This window comes from Pteropus vampyrus, unplaced genomic scaffold (assembly GCF_000151845.1).
Source record: "Pteropus vampyrus isolate Shadow unplaced genomic scaffold, Pvam_2.0 Scaffold225, whole genome shotgun sequence".
Taxonomy (NCBI): Eukaryota; Metazoa; Chordata; class Mammalia; order Chiroptera; family Pteropodidae; genus Pteropus; species Pteropus vampyrus.
In genome coordinates this window covers 2,691,680-2,704,786 of record NW_011889006.1, presented here as the reverse complement: position 1 = coordinate 2,704,786, position 13,107 = coordinate 2,691,680, and the positions used below count along the sequence as shown (strand labels likewise).

General features: G+C 36.7%; 1 protein-coding gene across 4 annotated transcripts in view; it reads left to right on the top strand.

Moving 5' to 3' along the window:
• The window catches only part of SRPK1 (SRSF protein kinase 1), a 62,289-nt gene that overhangs the window by 29,849 nt on the left and 19,333 nt on the right, over window positions 1-13,107 (top strand). For all 4 annotated transcript variants that reach the window (XM_011373541.2, XM_023538473.1, XM_011373540.2 and 1 more), the window contains 6 exons: window positions 2,261-2,367; window positions 3,022-3,187; window positions 5,142-5,167; window positions 5,599-5,812; window positions 6,188-6,607; window positions 6,981-7,081. In XM_011373541.2, the coding sequence (XP_011371843.1) occupies window positions 2,261-2,367; window positions 3,022-3,187; window positions 5,142-5,167; window positions 5,599-5,812; window positions 6,188-6,607; window positions 6,981-7,081 (1,034 nt within the window). The remainder of the gene's footprint in view (window positions 1-2,260; window positions 2,368-3,021; window positions 3,188-5,141; window positions 5,168-5,598; window positions 5,813-6,187; window positions 6,608-6,980; window positions 7,082-13,107) is intronic.

Here is a 13,107-nt window from a genome sequence, read left to right as displayed (position 1 = left end):
GTAATATTCCATTGTGTTTATGTACCACCTCCTTATTCATTCATCCTTTGATGGCCATTTAGGTTATTTCTGTGTCTTGACATTGTAAATAACACTGCAGCAATATGGGGTGCAGATATCTCTTTGACATAGTGTTTTTATTTCCTTCAGATAAATACCCAGAAACTTAGCCCAAGCCTCTACCCCTCTGGGGCCACCTGTTAAGATTCAGCAAGCAATCCACAGGTGCTGTGCTTATAGTTGCCTCAAAAGGCCACACCAGGAGCCAGCTGGCTCCAGTGTGAGTCTAGGTGCTGCTCAGCAAGGAGCACCTGACTCACTGAGGATACAGCTGGATGTGGCTTGGGTGGGGCCATGAGTTGGGGGAGGCGGGGTTTCAGGGAATCCTCTGGGCGGAGCGACTTCTGTTATCCAGTCTGATGGCCTCATAGCTTTGGCGGTGCTGTGTCCACACACTGGGAGCGGGGAGGGCTCAACAGGAAACAATGGAGACTGCCAGCACTTCTGAACAGAGCAAGTCTCGCTTCAGCCCTCACTCTGACAATGTCTCCCTGTAAGTCCGTGGTGCCCCCTGTGCGCAGCCAAATTGGCACTGGTGCTCAGAGCGAGCAGGTCCATCACCACAAAAATTCGCTGGTGGACGCTGCCCCTTTAAGAGGCGTCTGCTGCTGCTGCTGCAGCCTTCATCTCACTCAGCTGCTCACGACCAGGCAGCCCCAGTCCTCACTGCGTTCTCCTTTCTGCCGTTGCGGGGTGATTTCTTGGATTTCTCCTTAGTTGTATGGCTTGTTCATCAAGATCCCAGGCGATTTTTCCTTGCTGCTGCTCCTTATTTTCATCACAACTTTGATTTGGTCGCCAGAGGTATGAACAGAGCCTCTGTTATCTATGCCATTTTTTTCCCTCTCTAGTCCAGTTGTTTTGTCCCTTCATTTGAATTTATCTGATTGTTTCCTCATGGTTAAATTCAGATTAATCATTTTTGTCAAGTATACTACGTGGATGATATTTTGTTCTCATTGTGTAATATCAGAGGGCACATGATGTGAATTTGTGCTTATCATTGGTGCTGATAAGTTTGATCAGTTGGTTATAGCAGTATCTTTCAGATTTTACTGTTTAAAAGTACTTTTTTCCTTTTGTAATTAATAAGTAATATATGGGGTGATATTGTCACACTGTGACAATTCTTCCCAGCAGTCTTTCATTTAATAGTCTTAGAATTCATTGATACTTACCTAAATCAGCTATTACTATAGTAATTGTAAAGTGATGGTTTTCTATTTCTGTCATACTTTGTATATTTATTACTTGACTTTTTCCTCTAACAGAAATTTCCATCCCCCCAGCACACACTTATTTTAGTATCTCTTTGGATTCATTGTATTTTTAATTTATAAGTTAATTCATAACGTCACTCTTTAAATGTTCTCAACTTGGGCTAGTGACATCCTCTCAAACTGGTTCCCATTTCTTGACATGTTCCTTGACTATTGGCACAGCAAGGTTTTCCAGATTTGCTCTGGATTTGGCCATTTCTTCAAGGAGCCCGGGTTTTTCTTCAGTGGAGAATCTTAAAAGTCTGGGCACTAGGTCATTATTATATATGTATGTCTAATTTATGTAGAAGCTTCTAGAGATTCAAGATACCAGTGTCTTGCTTCTAAAATTCCTGCAGTGCCCCGCTTACAACTAGGCTCAGAATATTCCTGCTGTGTGGTGTGATTGGGATGTGTACACATAAAGAGAACATGTGGTAGCACCAGAATCAAAATTAGTTTTGTGAACTACAGACCATAGAGCAGGTCAGCTTCCTGTTTTTTAAAAATGTTAGCATTTACATTTTTAGGTTTGAGTACTGGTACATCGTCTTCTCTAATCAGAGCATAATAAATTTTCCTTGCTTTGAGACTGGGAGTAGGAGTTGTTACGCTGGACATTAGTTTTGATATCAGGGGAGAGTCTAATAAACAACTTAATCCTAGTGCTTTCACTAATTCATGTACATGTTTCTCTTGTTGTTGTTTTTTTTTTTTTTTTACCACTAAATGTTTTATTAACAAACCAGCACTCCAGAATTTTCCATTTCTTGGGTGTTTTCAGTGACTAAAGAATTAACCTTTGGAATTACAGAATGTTGACAGCTAGATATATTTCTAGACAAGCTCTATAACTTTATATACTGAAAAAATAAGACAATAGCAATTTTATTGGGATGGAACACATCTTGTCTCCCTTTAACTCCTTAACACACTTCTAGATATCTGCATGGTGTTTGAAGTTTTGGGGCATCATCTGCTTAAGTGGATCATCAAGTCTAATTATCAGGGGCTTCCACTGCCTTGTGTCAAAAAAATTATTCAGCAAGTATGTATCTTAGTACTTTCTATATGTTGATTTTTTAAATATTCTTTAAGTGTCAGGAGTTTTCCTACTTCTCATAGAACCTTTATTTTTAAAACTAGGGTTTTTTAATTGCTAAAATTGTTTTATTTGGCCCCTACAATTTATTGTGTTTATTCTGTTTTTAAATGTTTTAGCATAATCATTTTTCCCCAGGTTCATCTCCTATAATAATTATTAATGGGGAAGCTGTGTGCAGTGCCTGATTTTGGAAATTTGGAGCCCTATCCTGAAGTTCTGGTTGCGAATATCGATCCTATATTAATAGAGAATTGCTGTGTCAAATTACCATCATCTTTATACATAACGTTATTCATGGCCATTTTCTGATATTCTAAATAGCTTTCAGTGTTCAATAAAGAAGTTTACCATCAGGAAAATATTAATATTTTAGTATTAATAAGGGCAAATAATTTGTTTGGATATGTGTTTTGATGAAAAGAGCTCCAAACTGGGAAGCAAGCGACTCACTTCTTTAGCAACAAGGAAATTTAAATTAAAAGATATCTAAATCTCTTACCTACATTTCAGCACTTAAAGGGCATGTTAACCATTTCTTCCTTCTCCAGAAAGACTTCTATTCTGTGTTTGCGAGTCTACTACTCTATTCCCATTCAGGTGTTACAGGGCCTGGATTATTTACACAGCAAGTGCCGCATCATCCACACTGATATTAAACCAGAAAACATCTTGTTGTCAGTGAACGAGCAGTACATCCGGAGGCTGGCTGCAGAAGCAACAGAATGGCAGCGATCTGGAGCTCCTCCACCTTCCGGATCTGCAGGTCTATTTTCTTTGGGAACTTTGCTGGCATTAGAAGTTAAGAGAAGTTTCTATTTTATTCTACTACCAGATAGTTCAATAAAACACCACTCATTCATTTAACAATAAGATACAGTAAGTACTTATGTATAAGAAATAGTCCCAGCCTTCAAAAGTATTGGTTCAGTCTTGGTTCCAAATTGGAAGGAGAAGACTAAAGATTATGTCTTTTAGGTGCAGATATGTTGTATGGTTGATCATGAACAATGCAGGGGTTAGGCTTACTGACTGCTTCCCCTCCCCCGCCCGTTCCCACACATTCAAAAATTCACTTTGTTAACCAAAAATTTTCATGGCTGAAAGCTTTTCTAAAAGGAAGGGTTTATTGAGCCACATGTTAGCCAGAAAAAGGACCAGGTCCTGGGGTATTCACTCTAAACCATCATCAGCAGGACTAGATGGAGAAGACACATGTCCACCATCCTGGGATTGACAAGGCTTTTTGATGCAGTTTACAGAGGAAAGATGAAAGTTGTTTTCAAAGAATTTACATTGGCTATGGAAAAAGGGGATAAGAGAAGAGGAAGTGGGGCTAGTTCTGGCATAGGTGCATAGTCCATAAGAAAGAAATGTTTGCTTTATAGAATTGGTCGTGGGCAACAGTACAGGAAAATCATGTATAAGCAAGATGTGATGGTGCCTGGTGGTCAGCTATTCAGCTATTCTCTCAAAAATAGCCTTCTGGTGGTTAGTTCAAAGTTTCAACATACATTCAGGAATGTTATCAGTCTTTATTGGTTTCAGCCTGCTGACTCCCCAAAAACTTAAAACACATAGCCTGATAACATAAACAGTTGATTAACATATATTTTGTAAGTTATGTGTTGTGTACTATATTCTTATAATAAAGTAAGCTAGAGAAAAGAAAATATTAAGAAAATCATAAGGAAAGTACATTTATAGTATTTATTAAAAAGAATCCTCAAGTAAATGGACCCACACGGTTCAAACCTGTGTTGTTCAAGAGTCAGCTATATATATAAAAGCCGGTTCACGATGTTTTAAAATGTTTTTTCTTGTGATTTGATGGCCATTTTTGACGTGTTTACCTTTTACCATAATTATACATGCTCATTTATAGGTCAGTGATCTGGCAGGGGGGCAAGATAATATTGCTATTTAGAGATTGAGTTTAAGCACTGGAGTAGACATACTGAGTTGGAATCCTGGCTTCATTGTTGGCTGGGTGACCTTGGGCAAATCGCTTGACTTCATTTTTACTCATGCAGGAGTTATTGGGATTAAATTTCATGTTAAATCAGTTCGTAGTGTGCCACACAGTATTATGTACTAAGTAAATATTAGCTACTATGATAATGATGATTCTTTTTTCCATTTGAGAAACATTTTAATTTTAGTAGTTTAATTATATTTGAGGAACTTTCCTGATCCATAAGTTGAAGTATCAGTTATCATAGGCTTCCTTTAAAAAGAAGAACTGAAGTGAGAAATGGGGAGTTTTCGATGACATAGTTTCATTTTTGCAAAGTGAAAAAGTTCTAGAAATATAACACAACAGTGTGACTATATTTACTACTACTAAACTGTACACTTAAAAATGGGAGTCCTAGGTGGGAATTAAGCGGGGGGGTTATTGCCTATCATTTTATTTTAAGGAGTACGTAGTGATGAGATTTTAGCAGCATTAATAGTGGAAACCAGAAATGAGGACTTTGTTTTGCTTATATTGATGCTATCTGAAGATGAATTTATTTAAACTTATTTTAAAGTTGTCAACTTTTGTAATTTTTTTAAAGAAAAATAATGTTGCTTCTACCAAAGTTGCTTAAGTAGTTGTCTCTACAGTATTTAAACTGTACGAGAAAGAGTTTTCACTCTGATAGGATGTCTATGAGCCTTAGTTTATACTGCCTGCTGAGTGCCAGGATTCTTACTTTGTTTTTTTTTCTTTTCAGTCAGTACTGCGCCCCAGCCTAAACCAGTAAGTATAAGGTGTTTCTATATTTAATTCTGGTCTGTGGACAATGGGCAGGGTTTCTTCTGTTATAGATGATCACAGTTTGTTTAGAGTTTGAAAACCCAAAGGAAAAAAATATTCCTGCATTTCTATGATTTTCTCCAAAAAATTCCCATGCATCTTCAACAAGTTTGTACTGGTAAAGGCATCTGTAAATTTGAATGTGTCTGAGAGTACACCAGCCCCACCAAACTGCTCAGAGGTCCAAGATTTGTTGTTAATTTTATTTTTATTTGGTTTCTTAAGAGTATATACTTTTACGTTATTAAACTTAAGTTCTGTGTTAGGGAAAGAGTGAAATTTAATCAGGAAGTAATTAAAGTTAACAGTTATCTCCAACAAGGGGTAATGGATTAGCCACCTGAAGGCTTTATCTGTTTGTAATCTCCGCCCAGGCTGACAAAATGTCAAAGAATAAGAAGAAGAAATTGAAGAAGAAGCAGAAGCGCCAGGCAGAATTACTAGAGAAGCGAATGCAGGAAATTGAGGAAATGGAGAAAGAGTCGGGCCCTGGGCAAAAAAGACCAAACAAGCAAGAAGAATCAGAGAGTCCTGTTGAAAGACCCTTGAAAGAGAACCCACCTAATAAAATGACCCAAGAAAAACTTGGTATAAATAGAGCATCACAAAAATTACTTTATAGCAAACTTTAACATTATCATTGTTGTATAATATAGTGGTTTCATGCACACAACACATCTCTGGGGGTGTCCTTATCCAGTAAGAATACAGAACTTGTCATAAGTATTAGGCAGGTGATATTCAAATGTAATTTCTAACTTTTCTCAAGAAATGCAACATAGCCTTCGTTTAGCAATTGGGTAAAGGAAGAGCTTTGTCCTTCCATAAATAGGTTTTATATGTTCAGTCGTGTTTTTATGCCACAGTCTATGAGTTCTAGAAAATGTTTTAATCTTGAGAAATTTTTCTGTTTTTTCATTCATACGCATACACATACATCCTTTTTGTCTGTTTGTTCCTTAGAAGAGTCAAGTACCGTTAACCAGGATCAAACACTTATGGAACGTGGTATAGAGGGTGGTGAAGCAGAAATTAATTGCAATGGAGTAATTGAAATCGTTAATTATACTGAGAACAGTAATAAAGAAACATTGAGGCTTAAAGAGGATCTACATAATGCTAATGACTGTGATGTCCAAAATTTGAAGCAGGAAACTAGTTTCCTAAGCTCCCAAAATGGAGACAGCAGCACATCTCAAGAAACAGACTCTTGTACACCTGTAACCTCTGATATGTCAGATACTATGATGTGCCAGTCTTCATCAAATGTAGCCCAGTCATTCAATGAACAGGACATCAGTCAACTTCAAGAAAGCATTCGGGCGGAGATACCCTGTGAGGATGAGCAGGACCAAGAACATAATGGACCACTGGACAACAAAGGTACTTCTCCAGACCTACTTCCCCAGTACTCCTTCCCTGCATAACATATATATGAATTTCTAGACAAAATTCCAATTTTTTAATAAATTTAGCTTTACAGCAGGTGTCCAAGTTACCTTCGATGTGTAAATCTGTAGCTAACTTTGAATTTTATTGGTTGTATACTGGGTACACAGCATTTCACTTGTTACTATGATGGCAGAGGTTTTAATTCTAGAAACTTAAGGTGTTGCTGTGCTCTTTTTACCTTAGAAAAGTTGTCGTGGGTTGCCAGTTGGGGGCTTGGGTGCATTACCTCAAGAGAGTTTTATTAACCTTTGGGTATTTCTGTGTTTGTTGAACAATTTTATTAATGATTGCCTATTGTCTATAGGAAAATCCACTGCTGGAAATTTTCTTGTTAATCCCCTTGAGCCAAAAAATGCAGAAAAGCTCCAAGTGAAGATTGCTGATCTTGGAAATGCCTGTTGGGTGGTAAGTTAAACTTGTCTTGGTGCTTTGTTTTGACTAGGAGTTAATGAGAATTTGGACTTAGTTGTACTAAAAGAAGAAAACATCTTCAGTTACAAACCTAGATTGGATTTTGTTAACCAATGTCACCATAAAAAAAAAAAAAAGTTAATTAATTAATTAATTAATTAAAAAAAAAACCTAGATTGCCAGTTAACATTTTAGTGAATATTTTTCACTTGGTCTTTTAACCTTTGTTATGGAGAAGTTCAAATGGTATAATGAGATAATCCTTTCCACTCCAGGTACCTGTTACCCAGATTCAATAATGTCAACTCCTAGCCAATTTTATCTATATCTTCATCCATTTTCATACTCTGAATGCCTTTGTTCCCCCTATTTTTTTTTCCCCCAAAATTGGCACCTGATTTATTAGTTGTAACCTTTTAATTTACTTAATGTATTTTGGACACTTTTCTCAGTTCACCAAAAATTTTTATCAAATTCAGTTGGTTATTTAGTATTCCCTAGTACATTATAATCTTTACACATTTTTGACAGCTCTTTGCAATGAGCATCTTTGCTCATGAATCTAAGTCATCCTTAGAAACATGTTCTAGACATGAAATTGCTAAATCAAAAGTTGGGAGCTTTTTGTAAAGGAGTTTTTGATCTATAGTGTCATTAATACTGTTGTTTACCTAGTTAACATGGGGGCTGTTGCATTATTTTAAATGGACATCTTTTTAAATCTACAATATAATAATTTACACCTAAATGACATTGCTCAAAGAACCATATGCTTTGTAAACAAGAATATTGGAGATGGTTGGGACAAAAACTGAGCTGTTGAAAATCCACTTTAATATGGCTTATGTTAACACTTCAAATTCCCTATTCCCTATGACTTTTGTACCTAATGGTTTATACCCTAGAAGGATCATACTTCCAATATTGATTCTAGAATATTGTTATACCTTTTAGGAAAAATGAAGTCAGATCTTAGCACTGGCTGATAGCAAGGTGGAAAAGCTTTTGAAGCAATTAGAATTACTTCACTACGCCATTGTCTAGTCCAGACCATCATATGTTTTCACCTGGATGACTGCAATAGCCTCTTACCCTCTCCATTCTGCTACCTACACTTGTTCCCTACAGACTGTTGTCAACAGAGCTATCAGTGTGATCCTTCTAAATACAAATCACATCAGATACTCTCAAATCCTTGTAGTGGCTTCCTTCAGAATGAATGCCAAAATCCTTACCATGTCCCCGCACACTATCAAACAAAAAATACTTACTGTTCCTACTGTCTGGAACTTTCCTCCAAATAAAATGTTCACCTCAATCCCTTATTTCAAGTCCTGTTCTAAGATGTTATCTTATCAGGGTGATTGTCCTCTGAACACCTAACATAATTAGCAAACCGCCACTCTCCAAACCCATATAACACCTACATTATATTTATTCATGTATTTTCTCTCTTCCTCTCCTCCCTCAAATTTTTTTCTCCACAGCACTATCACAATCTGATACTAAATGATGGTTTGCTTAATATTCCTTTCCCTAGAACATATGTTCATCACAACAGAGCTTTTTTGTTATTATTGTTGTTCACTGCTCTATGATATTTAGAACAGTGCATGATACATAGGAGATAATAAATATTTAAGTAAATGAATTTGTAGAGAAACATTGGTTCTGTACCAGAATCACGTGGTACAAACATCAAATGTTTGTGGTTTTCTGCCCATACCGTATTTTAAGCTTTCATGCCTTTATGTTCAGAACATACTTTCCTTACCCACCGGGCACACTTTTCTTTATTTTGGTACAACCTTTCCTGTCACCTTTACTAACAACAGAATTTCTCTTTTCTCTTCAACCGTTAACATGCATGTCTTTTTAACATGTCTTTACACCAAAATGACTTTACATTCTTTTCATCCATTCACTCATTCAACGACGTAATTGGCACATAGTCTGACCTGAGCACTAGGACACAGTGGTGAACTAGACGTAGGTGTCTTGGCTCTGCTGGATCCTGGTCATACTCACATGTTGGTCTCTTTAGCACCGCAGCATCTAGCATTCAGTAGTACAGTTTTATGTGTTGACAAAAGATACATCCAGACCTGTAGTGAATTTTTATAATAGCTTATTTGAGACAAAGTGACATTGCCAAGGAGCAAGATCTCAAATGCTCCACAGAATGACAGTTTTGCAGTTTCTTTTCTACATTGGGAATTAAGGAGGGAACATAAGGAAGGTTACATGAAGGCAAAAGAAAGCAAGGTAGGAATTGGATTACAGGATAGTTAACAAGCTTATACGCTCTCTTGAGTGTGGTTACGCTTCCAAGGGGACTGAAAAAGAGGTATTTCAAAGATGTGTTAATAGATGCACAGAAACAATGGACAGGGCTTGTGTAAGGCGAAGATAAAGCTTTTACTAAAGAAATTATATGCCTGGGGTGTGACTACCTACCGTGACCTGCCCAGTTAGGAATTTATGATCAGAACACCCTGTGAAGTCCAGTTACTTTTGGTCACTGGACTTCTCAGATTTATTATTTATTTTTCCATTCACATATGTGATTTTCAAAAAGCTTGATATGTAAAAATATACTTTTGCTTATCAGTTATACATGTATATAGTTTAGAGACAGTTATGTAGATTTTGATTCAAAAATCTAAACCCCACCTTTGCCAGTTTTTCACTCTCCACATAACAGTATTTACCTTCATGTCGCTAATAAATAACTTGGATATATTGTTCTCGATTTTTTTTTTCAATTTTAGGTATTATTTCTTTCTCTTGAAAAGTATAACTGCACCTGTCCCAGTCTTCCCAATTTAATATGATTTTTGGCTATGCAGTCATTCGCATTTACATTATTAGGACTCTAATGCTATCCTCATGTGTTAATAGATGCACAGAAACAATGGACAACACCCTGTTTTTGTGTTTTGGTTTTTGTTTTGTTTTTGCTTTTGTTTTTTGGGGTTTTTTGGTGTTTTTTTTTTTTTTTTTGAAGTACATACAGCTTGCAGTAGAAAGGGTGTGTGTGATTGGGCAGACAGCGGGGAACCTTAAATGTCTGTTAACACTTTTATTCTGCTTTCATAGTCAGTTGGTTGGGTGTAAAGTTTTAGGTTGAGAATCATTTTCCTTCAGAACATTCATCATTGCTGTATTGTCTTTTAGCTTTCCCGTCTTGCTGCTAAAGACCAATGTCATTCTGATTCTTGATCTTTTGTATAAAGATTTTTCCCCTGTAGAAGTCTGTAGGATCATCATTTCATGGCAATATGCCTCATTAGGTCTATTTTCATCATTATGCTAATGACTCACTATTGAAACTCTGGTTCTTTGGTTTTGGCTTTGTTTGTTTGTTTAATTCCCTTTGGTCTCTGTTCTCTAGCTCTGAAATTTCACTATTCAAATATTAGACCTATGCAGGTACTCTTCGTTTTCTTACCTTTCTTTTTTTTTCTATCATTTTCTTTCTGTTCTATTTTCTGGCAGATTTCTCAATTTGTTCTCATAAGCCGTATTTGTTCTTGTTTCTCCTATTATATATTTACTTTCCAAGAGTTTTTTGGTTCTCTGATTTTCTCTCAGATGATATTGATTATTTTCTCCATTATTGACATTTTCTTCTTTCTATATGCTGTCTGTTGTCTTTTTTCTATTTAGGATCACTAACAAAGGACTGTATGACCATATGAATGGAGTGCTAAAAAGCTAGTTGGAAGCTCTGTGCCTGTGTCAGTCTTTTTAGTTCATCCTCAGATGTCAGGATCTGTGGATCTTTCCTCTTGGACTGGTCATATTTCCCACAGAAGACTTATAGTCTTCTTCGCATCTCCTACACAGAGAGTAAACGTATGGCTACTAGTGTTTTGGGAGTTAAGCAAGAAAACTGGGAGTTCAACATGCACGTGCATACAGTCACTGAATTTCTCTGTTTTTAGAATGGTACTCTGTTTAGCTGTGTGGAGCATCCTCCAGAGACCCTGTTTTTCCCACTCCAGAGTAAACCTCTAAGTGCTCTGTGGGCCAGGGAACAGGCTGTGAGATTGCATCATGCCCTGTGTTCTGGAGCTCTGTTTCTTTAAAAGACGTTTTAAAGCAGTATTACTGTGTTCAATCCCACCTTCACCCCTACTTCGAGTGATACTTGATAACACCAAATCCTGAGCCTTGGGGAGAGGAGTGCTGTGGTATACATCACATTGCCTCTCAACTTTCACCAGTGTCTTATTCAGCTTTCTTGGATCCACTAAGACATTTACCAGTGATCTCTCTGCTTTCTAACTTCTACATTTTACTGCTCTGACTTTTTGCCACTCTCTTTGTTAGCATATGCTTTAAAAATTAATACTGAATTCTCTCCTAAAGTGGAGTTTCAGGAGTGAGTAGATACATGTGTATGTATCCAATCAACCTTCTGTACTTTTGCTAATTCTTGACCTCATTTAGCATCTTCTTAAGGCACAATGAATAAAGATGACTCCCTTGAACAACATATCCATTTTTCTGAATGTATTACCTGCAGTACATTTTCACTTCGAACTCAGTATCTGAACCCATTGTTTTCCAGTAAAACCACTTCCCTCTCTAAGTCTCTTCATCTCCATTTTTGTCAACAGACAGCCAACCCTACAGGCCTCTGCTACAGAGTTGCTTTTGGCTCTTTCTACTGTCTTCCAGACCTAGCCATTGAATTTTTAAATTCTGCTTTTTCTTTCTGTGTATGTCCTTGTTTTTAACTCTCCTCTCCTAGTTCCACAACCATTGCTTTGATTTTCATTACTAACCCTAAATCAGGCCACCATCCAGAGGATTACTGGAACGATGTTCTCAGGTGTTATATCAGGCTTCTTATAGCACACTTTCCTATTCACTAATATGCAGTGATGCTCTCTTATCTGCCAGATAAAACCTAAACTCTAGCGTAGCATTTTGCTTTATTTGGCTTTAGCAAATTTTTGTGCCTTTATTTGTGATGTTGCCTCTACCTGGAGTACTTTTTTATTTTTTGGTCAGACTTAGTCTAATTTGGACCCTGTGAAACTCTCGTCAGTACTGGTTTTCGACCTGAAGCTTTCTCTACTTAATTTCTTCTCTTCACAAATGCCACTATCTTGTTTTTGAATTTCAGTAGGATTAGAGAATCCTCTTCCACACTTTCTTGTACATATTTTGGTATTATCTGAATTTTGTTTCCCGTGTATGACTCATTCTTTGCTTTTTCTGTATTTATTTTTCATTATGGAAAACTTTAAACTTATGCAAAACTAGAGAGAATAGAATAACAAACTCCTATGCCATTATACTAGTGTTGCCTAGCACTTATCAATTCACTGCTAGTCTATTTTCACCTATATCCCCACCCTGCCACCCACACCAGATTATTTTGAAGTATATCCCAGGCATTTTATTTTCATTTGTAAATATGGCTTTCTAAAAGATGATTCTTGTAAGTAACCGTGACACCATTGTTACACCGAAAGTTAATAGTTCACTGATAGCAAATATTCATTCAGTTTTGTTATTGCATAAACATTCTTTTAATTTTGTTTGAAATAGTGTTCAAATAAAATCTGTGAATGCAAAATTGGGTACTGTGTCTCTTAAATTGCTTTTACTCTAGAGGTTTTCTCTTTTTTCCCCCTATACAATTTATGTGTTAAAGAAATTCCACTCATTTTGTTGGTTGTATCCTTGTATTATTTAACGTGGTCTCTATTTCCCCAAGGTTAATACTTGTTTTTTTTTTTTTTTTTTTTTTGGAGGAAGAGTGAGGGAGACAAAGGAGAATGAGAACAAGAGTTCTTTTTTTTTTTTTAATTGAAGTAACATTGGCTTACAACGTTATATAAGTTTCAGGTGAACAACATTATAATTCTGTCTGTATACACTATAGCACATTCACCATCTAAAGTTTAGTTTCCATCCGACGCCATACATTTGGCCCCCTTTACCCAGTACATCCTCCCTCCACCCGCCCCTTTTTCTGGTACCCACCAATCTATTGTTCATAT